The following is a 13,435-nucleotide window of genomic DNA, read 5'->3' on the forward strand; positions in this document are numbered from 1 at the left end:
CAAGGAGAGCTACATACAGGGTGTGGCACCAGCCCAAGAGAGAGAAGTGTGCTGCCGTTGGCAAAGCTGGAAGGGAAGAGCCATCTAATAAACATCAGGCAGAGAGCTGTGTGATCTGGAGTTTGCCCTGCTGGGTTTGGGTCCAGGATTTCCTCACTATCTTCCCCTGTCCCCTTTTGGAATGGCAATGTATATTTGGTCCCATTTTGTCTTCAAAGTATGTGATCTGCTTTTTGATGTTGATTTTACAGGGGTTAGAGTTAAGAGTTTGCCTTCATTCCTCAGAAGAGACATGAACTTTTAAACATGTTGAGACACACTATGGGGACTACTTTTGAAGTTGGACTAAAGGCATTTTATATTATGTTATGGTTACAAGCCAGCGGGAGTGGGGGCAAGGAGGGGAATGTGGTGCTTTGAATGGGAATGCCCCCCTAGGCTCATATGTTTGAATGCTTGGACCCAGTTGGTGGAACTGTTTGGGAAGGATTAGGAAGTGTGGCGTTGTTGGAGGAGGTGTGTCACTGGGGATGAGTTCTCAGGTTTCAAAAGCCCACACCAGGCACAGTATCTGTGTCTTTCTGCCTGCTGCCTGCAGATCAGGATGCAAAGCTCTCAACTACTGCTCTAGCACCATGTCTGTCTATTTCTGGTCATGGACTAAGCCTCTGAAACTGTAAGCAAGTCCTCAATTAAACGTTTTCTTTTAAGAGTTGCCTTGGTCATGATGTCTCTTCACAGCAATAGAAGAGTATCAGAGATGAGTCCCCTCTACGACATCTTGAAAGGATTGTTCAAGGGCTATTTCTATAGTAGAAACTGGTCTCCAGTTTTAAATTTTTCTGCTCTTCCTTGTTTTAGAATCACAGTCCATCCCTTTGGTCGGCACCCCGCCACGAGGGCAGTACCTGCCTTTTGCAATGGCACCCACACTTCAACACCAGCCAAATCACTGTGAAGTGGGGTGCTACTGTGCCGCATATTGCCAGGGGGCAGGACCTGTGTGTGCTCCCATGTGACAAAGGGAACACGGGACTGAGGATGGAGAGCAAGCATGTGAGCCACCATCAGCCAGCGTAACACAAAGCTAAAATCATCATTTGATTGGCTCGTAATGTCCTGCTCAGGACTAAGTTCTTGATGACACAGGACTCAAATCAAAGAGTACTAACAGAATTCAAATATTAAACTTTGCCTTCCACAGCAAAAGCTCTTCCATACTTTTAAATAAACATTATTTTGCAAGTCTAAACAGGCAAGGAGATAAACACAGTATCAAATTGCCAGTGTATGGGGGGAATCTTCAATTCCAAAACGAACCTAAAAGGATCCTGGCACAGGGTAGGAATACTGAATATGAAAAAAACATTACAATTTTTTCTGAATTTTAGGTTTTGGATTTTCAAGTCAAGCATTTTCAATCAGTGAAGTCCACATATATATTCCCTAATCCAGACAAGGACAAAAACAAAAAATCTAAAATGCATGCAGCCCCAAAATTTGAGATAAGGGATATTCAAATAGTTGTTTTTAACTTTATTTATTAGTCCTTTATGAGTATGAGTGCCTATCTACATGTACACCTGCACACCAGAAGAGGGCTCCAGACCCCATTATAGATAGTTGTGAGCTGCCATGTGGTTGTTGGGAATTGAACTCATGACTTCTGAAAGAGTAGCCAGTGCTCTTAACCGTTGAGCCATCTCTCCAAACATGATATTCAAATATTTCATTAGGTCACCTATAAAAATAAATGTCTCAGAAAAAAAAGACAGTGCCCATACTTGGCTTCAGGACCAGTGAGGTGACCTGGTTATCTATTAATATCTAGCAAAGTCAACCAGCAATGATTCAGTCTGCTTTTTTCACACTAACCTGAAGGGGGCAGCAAATCATTGGCATTAAGATGGAAAGGTGCAGGTTGTTAAGATCCTCAACCTGCGGGAGCTGCTGGACTCACAGGCGAAATCTGCAGTCATCTCATACCTCTCAGAAAAGTTACTAACCACAGCCGCTCCGCACAGGCTGCACTTTACATCCAAATCTGGGCTAAGAGGTCCAGAAGCCGTCATTTACACCCTGCACTCCTGTGACATGGGGACTGCTGTCACCACTTAGGGAAGAGGAAAAGAGGCTTCCAGAAGCTGAGCAGCCTCCAGAGTCACACGCCAGTACAGGTGATACAAGCTGGGGTTACGGAAACCACGCAGTCTGATGTGAGAGGAGACGCTCAAGTCACTGACCTGACGACAAACGGGAAGCAGAAGACATGGACCGAGTGCGGTAGCAAGAAATAAGACTATGAAACGGAAACAGAGTCAAGGCCAAAAGCAGCCTTCATACCAACTTATTCCTCCGTCCCTGAACATTCATTTTGCCATAAATGAATTTCGAGGTATTATCTTGTTTCCTACATGCTCATAAACAGTATTTAGTATGGAGGAGAGTCGCGCTCTCTCGGGAGGAAATGCATCATTTCCACATTCACATCGTGAAAGTGAGAAGGGAGACCATTACAAACAATCCACAAACGCTCGTTCTCTCGCTGTGATGTTCTGCCCTAGAATCCAGTGGAAAGCTATTTTAAATGACGAAGGCCAAGATTACGGCTAACGCCTACTGAAGTCTTTTATGCCAGCCACCATGAGGGGAAATTTACCTTGACAGAGATTCTCTGCTTGACCAAATGTTAGCCAGGCCTCCTCTAAGGCTTCTCTCAGGCTATCTACATACTTGTTTGAAAAAAAAAAATCTAGTTTAAGCAAATAAACCTACTAAGTCAGTTTAACCTGAATCCTCATCCCTAATTCCCTAATATCAGACTCCCCATACCTAATCAGGTCCCTCAATGTCCCCACCCCAGGTGATGTCTCATCTCCCTGGACTAAAGCCTTCAGCAAGACTCCCATGAGGCTGGTCTAGCCTGAATGTGCCTGACATTCCCTGGACACTTGCCAATGCTGTATCTGGGGTTGACCCCAGTCTCTGCAACAATCCAGAACACTGGTCACCATACCTACCCCAAAAGTACTCAGTAAAGTCCTCTCACCATGCTTTAACAAGAATCTGTTTTTTACAAGAATCTTTTTTTTTTAATTAAGAACATTTTTATCCAAGCAAACAAACAAAATTAAATCAACATCCAATGAGAATAATGACTTCTACTAGAAAACTGAGGCCCCCTCGGGGTTACATAATTTACCCAGAGTCAGAGACAAGCCTACCCTTGATGGTCTTTCTGACTCTACACTCTGGCTTGCTCAAGTACAGTTTTTCTCTTAGAGAGATACCAACGAACAGGGCAGGACAGAGAACCAGGGCTAATTCTTTCTCCAGAGCCTTTCATGTCTCTGGCAGGAAAAGTCAGCATCGGCAGGTCTGAATCCAGGTGAGTAGACATGGGGGGTCACTTCCTCCCTCGGTTACTGATAGTTTAGCTACTTCCTTAATTGTCTAATGAAGCAAATCATCATTCCATCTTCAATACCCACCAGGAGACCCCTGGTGTGGCTTAAGTGAAGGCCTAGCCAGTGTGCATGTGTCATGAGAAGTTCCCCCAGCAGCAGGCTCGAGGCGCCCAAGGCTGGAGGGAACCTGGAAGCTGCACGGTGGGTAACAATCCACGGGAGGCAGGGACGACAGCCGAGCCACCACAGGAATGAGGACGGAGCTGAGGGACCACACGGCACCACGGTACACCGTTTCGTGCGCTTCACCACACAATTGTGAGGCTAGGTAATCCGGAAACTGGACCGGGCGCAGCACAGACATCGTGTGGGAGAATACACAGAGCAGGCCTACAGCGTTCCTAAATGAAAAGCACGTCGGGTCAGACAAGACGCATGAGGGCATTTTAGGAAAACCTCAACTCTCTTTTAAAAAAGCCCCAGAGTATTGCAGTATCACACACAACCGAACAATTCTTCAGTAAGCATAACTTCAAAAATTTAAGTGACAAGAAAGCACTGATTTTCAGCTTAAGTCGAAACATTTTACAGCCCTATAAAATAATTTTTTAAAAACCACATTATGATCTGAAGTGCCTCAGACTTGCTGAAGGCCTTCAGTGAACCTGTGAGGGAGATGGGGCAGGGTGGTTCTGGCGTGGCGGGGAAGCGTGGAAGCGAGCATGAAGGTCCTGGGAGGTAGGAAAGGCAGGCTGTCGACAGAGGAAGAACAGACTTCAGCCCCGAACACGGCTCCACTTGCGGGTTGTAAGCCCTGGTATCACCTCCTTATCCCTTCATCTCAGAACTCGGGTGTCCACAGTGGAACAAATGCTAATATTTTATTTAAACGCCTGTTGCCGCCTAAAGGTCTGGTTAGAGTAGGTTTCTCTCTTTCCCCACAGATGACCCCCCAACCACCACACACGCCATTAATTTCAGCGAAGAACAGTGTCTTACTCAAGATAGCCCACGCTAGGCTTAGACTCCTGACTCTCCTGCCTCAGCCTCCTGAGTATTATCATTACAAGCTTGCAGCCCTAAGCCTGACTCTAAAGTCTTTCAATTTATAGAATTCTAGATTCTACAATCTAGCCATGGGCCAGTGTGGTGGCGTGATGGGGTTTCTCAGCATGAGACAGTATGGTGGGTTCAGCTTCCTGCCCCAACCTGGACCCCCATCTGAACGGATCTCTGCCCTTTATTCCGACTGCTTCCCTTCAAGATTTCCTACAGTGACTATGACTACAACTTTAGCTAAGATTTTCATTCAGTTCTACATCTGGAAAAGAATTCCAAAGTTGGGAGTGGTGGTATACCCCTTTAGTCCATGCACTTGGGGAGGTAGCGGTAGTGGGAAAACCACAAGTTCAAGGCCAGTCTAGTCTGCCCAGCAAGTTCCGGGCCACCAATGGATGCACAGCAAGTCCCTGTCTCAATCAATCAATATGAAATACAATCAGCCAGGTATGGCGTTAATCCCAGCAGTTGGGCAAGTGGACATCTGAGCTCAAGGACAACCTGGTCTACAGAGTGAGTTCTAGGGCAGCCAGAGCTAGTTAGGCCTTGTCTAAAACAACAGATTTGGAATCATTTCATTTAAACAGTTCACTATAGGGAGATAAGAAAACTCGAGGAGGGACGACTTAGGAAAAAAAAAAGCCATGAGACATGAAATAAGATGCAGCGGCCGGCAGCATGTGCTGAAGCCGGTTCCTTTGGGCCGGCAGTCTCTGAGACACGGGATCTAGCACGCTGGAGCTGCTCAGCGACACTTCCTGAAGAAATGATCTACAGGAAGCACAGGGGTCGGAGGGAGCAAGTCGGTCTCACTGCCCACTCTCTGCCTTACGCCTTTGCCTCATCGCCCTCTTTTCATAGCTTTTACCTACAAAGCTTGTCTTTCTTAAAAGTGATTCTAAATGTTCCTTCCAGCGTCTGGCTCACCGTGAGCTAGCTCTACCCGAAAGCTGCCGCTATTTCCAAAAGTGTGTGCACCACACAGGTAAGGGACTACCCTGGCAAGCACGAAGGTCTTCTACGGAGGGACACTTCTGTGTCCCTCTGGCTATCAGACTCCCGAAATACTGCACCCCAGAGAATTGGGTTTGCTGCAGGAATCTCATGGTGGGGAAAGGAAAAGACCGAAACCCTGGTTCTGGCCAGAGAAGAATTTGCCTCCCACAATGATTGTACACAGTGCTGACAACTTGCAGGACAGATCAGAAACACTTGTCAATGGCTGGACCGTGGTGGCCAGGGCCATACCCAGACCAGGAATGCTTAGTTATGCATCCCTCTTGCCTGTGGTTTAAACCTAAAACTGAGCTCAGAACCCTGGGGGTGGTGGGGGTGAGGGAGGGGTGGCAGACTTCATTTGTTCTTCCCAATGTGGCAACACTGAATAAACCGCCTTTCTCTGCATCTCCCCATCATCTGTCACGTTAACTGTCATGATGAGAACTGGTGGCTGGTGGCTGAGCCTGGCCTGTTAGGGTTCTCAGGGCCCAGTCTTTGACTTAACAACTCTAACTGAGGAGGCACACATGGTATCACAGAAGGAATAACAGGACAACCCAAATGACTTTGTATGGTGAGGATCGCTGCTGCGTGACATCTCAGCCTCCGGGCGCTGGCTGTCAGTAGCTGCCTGGAACCCAAACCGATGCCTACAGGGGACAAATCTGCCCCAGGCTGAAGATCACTGACCTAAGGCACCTGAAGATCTGAACAGACACAGACGCTTGCCCTCTGAGGAGCAGAAGCAAGGGCTGCCAGTTCCCTGTGATTGGCTCATATTGAGAAGACTTCAACCTGAGGGTGAAATGAACTGGGTAATTGTGGTGGAGGTGGCCAGGAACAAAGGAAGCTAAAGAAATGACCCATCTCATCTGGCAGAACCTCAGGAGCACAATTAGTGATGTCAGGGTTACGGAGGAAGCGAAATGGTGACCAGGCAGGGCGAGTGGGAGGAGCAGGTGTCACAGCAGTTGAGAGTGTCTCACGGGGCTCAGGGCATGAGGTGGCTTCGCCAAACGTCACAGACTGGGGGGATGAAGAAAGAATCCCCCAGGCAGAACACAGTCGTGTTTTCAAATGCTCACTGCCCTCCTCCATTAAACTGACCTCATTAACTCTTTCATTTTTAAAAGGGGAAGCTTATACCTTTAAAGGGGGAGGGTGAAGAAAGTCTCTGGCTACTTCAGGACATCTCCACTCCTTCCCCATCCTCCCTCCCAACACCAAACACAAAGCTGCTAGCCGAGATCGCCCACTGAAGAGACAGGTCAGCCGTGGAGAAACTTGGAGTTGCTATCGTTAAATTTCCTCTCCATGGAAGAGTCCTCGTCATGTCTACTCTGGCTTTAATCTGTCAGCCATAGGTAGGTTTGCTCTTTAAGACCTCTGGGATCATAAAAAGCCCAATGAGAAGCAATTGCCATGCCCCTAAAGGAGAAGCGGGGTGATATGGGAGAAACCAGAGTGAAACAGAATTAGAAATACACTCCGAGCTAAGGGATTTCAGCTTGACTTTTTAGACTTCTCTGAGTTTCAAAGCTGAAGCATGAAGAACAAGATTACTATTGTTTTCCTACCAGTCTCGGGGGATTGAACCTAGGCCATTAAGCATGCCAGGCGAGACTCCACCAGAAGCTACAACCCCAGCCCAGCCGGCAGGTAATTTTCACACATCATTTCTGAAGCCACTAGAAGAAGCAAAGGTGTTAAAGACCTGTTGTCTTCCTGACTTTTCCTGGAGAATTCCTAAGAGGAAGCGATTCCACATCAATGGTGTCCAGGAAAGAACACCCACAAGTACTCCTAGAGCAGAAGAGGAAAGGGCAAGGAAGGGCGCCAGCTTGACAGGATGGTGTCGACGGGCCCCCCAAAAAATGGAATACCGTGTTCACGTCCCAGTGGCACAGAAAAGGAACCCACAAGCCCTCACAGTAAAATCCTTGACCAGAAAAGACGATTAGCGTGTTCTGTCCCATCCCTCACCGGCGACGCTAAGATGTGGTCACCTACACAACCGAGGTTGGGGACCCAGCTTTGAGATACAGCAAATAGGCCGCACGTACTAGGCCCTGGGTGGTCCCCAGCAGAGTAAAAGAGCAAACCACGGCTTGAGAAGTGACAGATGTGCGCTGATGCCAGCGAGGTTAAACGGACTTGAGGACACCAAACGTCTTTCCTACATCAGTGCTCCCATCTGTAAAACAACCCAGAATGTGTCCTAGTCTGTGACAACTCCACTCACTCATTTGTTCAACAAACATTTGCTTTGTTTTATTTGTATTTATTATGGTTGTGATTGCCTGTTGTTGTTTATTACTGTTGTTATTTGTGACAAAGTCTATGTAGCCAAGGCTGGCCTCAAAATCACAACCTTCCTGCCTCAACATCCCAGGACTGTACTTCAGACGCGAACATGTATTGCAAATCCATGTTTTCAAATGACAGACTGTGAAAGCCACTGAGCAGGAGTATTGCTGAGCACTATAGGAAAATGGAATAGAGCTGTACCAAAGGGTTTACAAGCGCACTGCAGGGTGCTTTGATCCCTGATAAAAATCCTCTTTTCCTTCCGGCCCCTGGCTCTCCTCCTCCTCTCCACTCAAGCTGCTTAAGGATATCTGCCCACTGACTGCGCCTCGTCGCCTCACTTTTGCCTCGTGCCGGTGTCTGGATATAAACCAAAGGATTTGTTTAAGAGCTTCCAACCTTTCTGAGTAGGATGGCCCCCTCCATCGGTCCTCTTTGCCTGCACGACCTACCTGTTTATTAAGAAAGTACGTACTGGCCAAAAGCCACACAAACTTTTAAGTATTAGTCTCAAGTCCCTCCCTTTTCTCAATTAATGTAAACCTAACTTGAGCACTTACAGGCCCATGAGTGGGGTTTTAGTGATTTAGTTATTTGCTCTTTTTATGGACTTCATTAATGCCACCACCCGAAAGGCTTCCGACTGCTTCTAGGAACTGCAGAGATGGTTTTTAGAAATGTACAGGGGCCACACCCACTCACACCGGCTGCTGTTTCGACAGAGAATACTGAAAGGTGGCCGCACTTCTAACCAGGGAAGCAAGTGGAGGTGAAAAGCAGCAGGCGAGAACCAAAAGATGCAGGGCAAGCCTTGCTGGGAACTGAGAACCCCTGAAGTTGCTCACCTGCCACTCTGTCCTCAAAGCTTTATTGACAGTTCCAACTTCCCCTCTGGGGGGCACTGCTCTGATCCACAGGGGTCCACAAGTTAGAACAAGCTCATCCTTTTAAGCGCTGGCCAAAGGGGAAGCCCTGAGGTCAGTCCCACGTGGGTCACAGCCGAGGGAAGTGAGAAAATGAGAACGAAAAGCTTCCTCATGACCCATCTTCCTGCAGACAATACTAACAGCTGCCAACTTCTAGTGGCCAGTGTTAGCCTGTAACCGTCACCATGTATCACTTTCTGAAAATCCAAACTACACCTCAACTGTAACCAAGAGTTGAAGCATGTTGCATTAGCACACACCTGTGGCCTGCAAATACCCAAAGTCTCCAGTCAAGCTGGCAAAAGCTTGCTTAAGAGGTTCTGTACTGTATCCTTTACTGTCTGTTTTCCAAGTTTCACCCAGCTCTTCTGCTTAAAAAGAACAAAATGTAACCAATTCTTCACAGTAGGGAAATAATTAACTTCTTCTGGGAAAACCTAGTTGCTTCCTTGACTCATTACAGAGGAGACCATTTAGCCCTCTCCTCCCCCGGCAGGCCGGCAGCAGGATCCTCCTGCAAGGTGGCAATGGCTGAGGCTACCACCCATTTCTGCTGGACCCCACTTCGCATATCATGCCCTAATCAACTCAGACGCTGGCTGTGACCAGGTTCCGGCCTTGTGAATAGTTCCAGGCCGCCATGTGGGAAGGAGCAAGGGCTTCCAAAGGTATGGTGAATTCTTAATTTTCCCTTTCTGGAAATTCTATGGTCTAGGTTTTTGTCTAAATGGCTCTTGGTCTTCAAAAACAAAATCCAGGACAACTACCACCAGCTCTTGAACGTGGCTCAGTGTTTTGGATGCCTAAGCATCCTAACTAGGCTGATCTTGAAACTGTACAGGTTATTCGAACCCAGGGTCTTCAGACCCCTCCATCTGTCAGTTCTCATCACTACAGGTATCCACAGACCTCTAAAGAGCACAGAAACGGTGCCGACTTTAAAATCCAATGTCCCACTAGAAATAGTTAACAACCAAATACCTCCCCGTGTTGAATTAAAACAGGGTGGTTAGTCAGAACACGGCAGCACCTTGGCATACCTTCACACTAACCTGAAAAGCCAGATGAACCCCAAGCTGCATCTGGGTTCGAGCACGGTACACAGAACTACACAAAATCAATAGTTACCGAAGTTCTGCACCGGCGAGCCAGGCGGCGACATGTTCCCACTCGGAGATAAGTAGAGGTAGGTTTTGTTCACGCCGGAATTAAAATCAAACGGGGACTGGTACTCCTCGTACAACTCCATGTCTCTAGAATCCATTCCAGACGAAGGCAGAGAGCATGACGCCCCGGCTGGCTGCCTGGAATTACTCCTGGGCCCCGGCTCCCTCTGCACCGTGCGTTCCCGTGCAGCCCCGTGCAGCCCCGTGCAGCCCCGTGCAGCCCGGGAGGGAAGAAGGAAAGGACTGGCGTTTGGAGCCCGGCCCGGCTCCGGCTCCGGGCCCAGGTGTGGCTTCACACCCTCACCAGCAGATCCTTGAATGACTCCTCCCAGCACCCTCGGGAGGGCCCTGGTCACCACCTGCTGCTAATTTCAGTGGACAAAGAACAACCTGGGAGGAGGGAGTGGCGCCTCCCTCTGTACACAGGGGAGGGCCGGCTCCGCGGCCCACTCGGATGTACAAACACGAGATACTGGCAGGATTACTTTTAAAAATACCATTTTTTCAGACCGGTCAGCTGACCACATCCTCACCAGGGCAGACTTAATCTTCTAGGACAAGGGAGGATTATCAGACAGTAATCTCCCGAAAATGCCATCTGGGTGATACTTTTCTTGCACCCTACATTACCACAGAATTCTGAATGCCTAGCATCCCCAGTTAGCAACCAGCTTTCTAAGCATAACATGAAACAAAAATAACGCTCAATTCCCATCGTCGCTTTTTCTACAGCAGAAGCTGAATAATTGTCTGTCAAAATTTTAATCTGACTCTTTTCAGAAGAATGCAGTTTTCAAGCACTGAAAAGACATGAAGCAGCTCTGAAGGTGGAGCTAGCTCCCACTGTGCTCCCCCTGTGCTCCACTATGCTCTGTTGTGCTCCCCCTGTCCTCCCCCTGTGCTCCACTATGCTCTGTTGTGCTCCCCCGTCCTCCCCCTGCATTCCCACTATGCTCTGTTGTGCTCCTAAGTGCTCCCCCTGCATTCCCACTATGCTCTGTTGTGCTCCCTGTGTCCTCCCCCTGCATTCCCACTATGCTCTGTTGTGCTCCCCCTGTCCTCCCCCTGCATTCCCACTATGCTCTGTTGTGCTCCTCGATGCTCCCCCTGCATTCCCACTATGCTCTGTTGTGCTCCTCAGTGCTCCCCCTGCATTCCCACTATGCTCTGTTGTGCTCCCCCTGTTCCCCCCTGCATTCCCACGATGCTCTGTTGTGCTCCTCGGTGCTCCCCCTGCATTCCCACTATGCTGTTGTGCTCCCCCTGTTCTCCCCCTGCATTCCCACTATGCTCTGTTGTGCTCCCCGTGTTCCCCTGCATTCCCACTATGCTCTGTTGTGCTCCCCCTGTTCTCCCCCTGCATTCCCACTATGCTCTGTTGTGCTCCCCCTGTTCTCCCCCTGCATTCCCACTATGCTCTGTTGTGCTCCCCTGTTCTCCCCCTGCATTCCCACTATGCTCTGTTGTGCTCCCCCTGTTCTCCCCCTGCATTCCCACTATGCTCTGTTGTGCTCCCCCTGTTCTCCCCCTGCATTCCCACTATGCTCTGTTGTGCTCCTCGGTGCTCCCCCTGCATTCCCACTATGCTCTGTTGTGCTCCCCCTTTCTCCCCCTGCATTCCCACTATGCTCTGTTGTGCTCCCCCTGTTCTCCCCCTGCATTCCCACGATGCTCTGTTGTGCTCCCCGTGCTCCCCTGCATTCCCACTATGCTCTGTTGTGCTCCTCGGTGCTCCCCCTGCATTCCCACTATGCTCTGTTGTGCTCTCCGTGCTCCCCCTGCATTCCCACTATGCTCTGTTGTGCTCCACTGTGCTCCCCCTGCATTCCCACTATGCTCTGTTGTGCTCCCCCTGTCCTTCCCCTGCATTCCCACTATGCTCTGTTGTGCTCCCCGTTCCCCCCTGCATTCCCACTATGCTCCCGCTGTCCTCCCCCTGCATTCCCACTATGCTCTGTTGTGCTCCCCCGTTCTCCCCCTGCATTCCCACTATGCTCTGTTGCGCTCCTCGGTGCTCCCCCTGCATTCCCACTATGCTCTCTTGTGCTCCCCCTGTTCTCCCCCTGCATTCCCACTATGCTCTGTTGTGCTCCCCGTGCTCCCCCTCACGCTCTTCCTATGCGCCCCTGATGACCTCCTGTGCTCCCTCTGCCTTTTCCCTGTGCTCCAGCACTTTCTTTGTTTATGCGAGGTCATGCCCTGTGGGTTCTACAAAAAAGAAACTGTTTCCTTTGGCACACTCACTGGGCAGCCATGGTGGGAAGGAGCCATGGTGAACTTGTAAAACTTTTCGAACACCACGATCATTTCCTCCACCACAGGCTTCTAGGTAGAACCTTCCCACGCTCACAATGGCCTTAGCTGTGGCCCCAGCAGCACCCGAAAGCCCTTGCTGGAACTAATGTTAAAAGGAGGGAATAAGCCAGGTAGTGGTGGCGGCGGCGCACGCCTTTAATCCCAGCACTTGGGGGGCTGAGGCAGGCGGATCTCCAAGTCCAAGGTCAGCCTGGGCTACAAAGCCAATTCCAGGACAGTCAGAGCTATACAGAGAAACTCTGGGGGGTGGGGGGGGGGAGGGAAGGATGACAAAGAAAGAAAAGAAAAAGAAAAAAATAAGATAACAAGAAAGGGAAATATGTCAAGCTAGGCATGGTAACTCATGCCATAATCACAATACCTGATACAGGAGGATTGCTATGAAGCTAGCTTGAGCTACAGTCAGAGACCCCGTCTCAAGAAAACAAAATAACTAAACAACACTAACAAACAAACAAATAATGGTGTCCTACCTTTTAAATTTTCAATACATAATCTCTGAAATATATCCATAATCTCTGAAATATAAATATAGAACCTGAAGTTTTTATTGTATTATATGTGTGGGGGCTTGAGTGCAAATATCAGTACCACATGCATGCAGGAATGTTTGGGAGTCAGATGGGGTGACAGAATGCCCTGGAACTGGAGTACCAGGCAGTATGAACCACTATGTACAGTCTAGGAACTGAACCTGGGTCCTCTGTAAGAGCAGGAAGTGACCTTAACCCCTGGGCCATCCCTCCAGCCCCCAAACCCAAAATGTTTAACTATTAGCAAAAACTTCAGTGTTTGCCCATTGTACAAATCTCTGAGTCTGCCTATATCCACCTCCATCTATGACTGATTTTCTTTCCCGTTCTATTTGGTTACTCTTATAGTTTCTGTCTTAAAGATACCAAAACAGCTACAAATGCTGTTTTATATTTGAAACTAGATTAAATGTTTTTTAAATATTGATTGAAATAATGAACCCTCCCAGACAGGACAATAGTTCATACTAACAATCCTAGAATCTGAGAGGCTAATGCAGAAGGACTAACTACCACAAATTAAAGGCTAGCATGGGCTCAATAACGAGTATCCAGCTTGGGATATGTAATGAGACACTGTGCAAAAATAATAATTCTTTTTTCTTTAAAAATTCAGGTTTCCTGCAGTCCATGATGTCATTCACTCTGACAGGACATGGTCAGAGTTGCATCCCTAGAATAGACACTGGTGTGAGCCATTGCCTCTCTGGCTTGCCCTCCGG

The 13,435-nt window shown here is 48.5% G+C and overlaps 1 protein-coding gene across 10 annotated transcripts in view; it reads right to left on the reverse strand.

Moving 5' to 3' along the window:
• Tpd52 (tumor protein D52) overlaps window positions 1-13,435 on the reverse strand; it is a 94,993-nt gene that overhangs the window by 29,241 nt on the left and 52,317 nt on the right. For 2 of the 10 annotated variants that reach the window (XM_037202345.1, XM_037202344.1), the window contains exon 1: window positions 9,827-10,025. The exons of 6 other annotated variants lie outside the window; for them this stretch is intronic. In XM_037202345.1, the coding sequence (XP_037058240.1) occupies window positions 9,827-9,962 (136 nt within the window). In that variant the 5' untranslated portion in view covers window positions 9,963-10,025. Of the gene's footprint in view, window positions 1-9,826; window positions 10,026-13,435 lie in introns of those variants that run through there. 2 more of the 10 variants (XM_037202346.1, XM_037202347.1) reach the window with 2 other exon arrangements.

This window comes from Peromyscus leucopus, chromosome 2, assembly GCF_004664715.2.
Source record: "Peromyscus leucopus breed LL Stock chromosome 2, UCI_PerLeu_2.1, whole genome shotgun sequence".
In the NCBI taxonomy this organism is placed as follows: Eukaryota; Metazoa; Chordata; class Mammalia; order Rodentia; family Cricetidae; genus Peromyscus; species Peromyscus leucopus.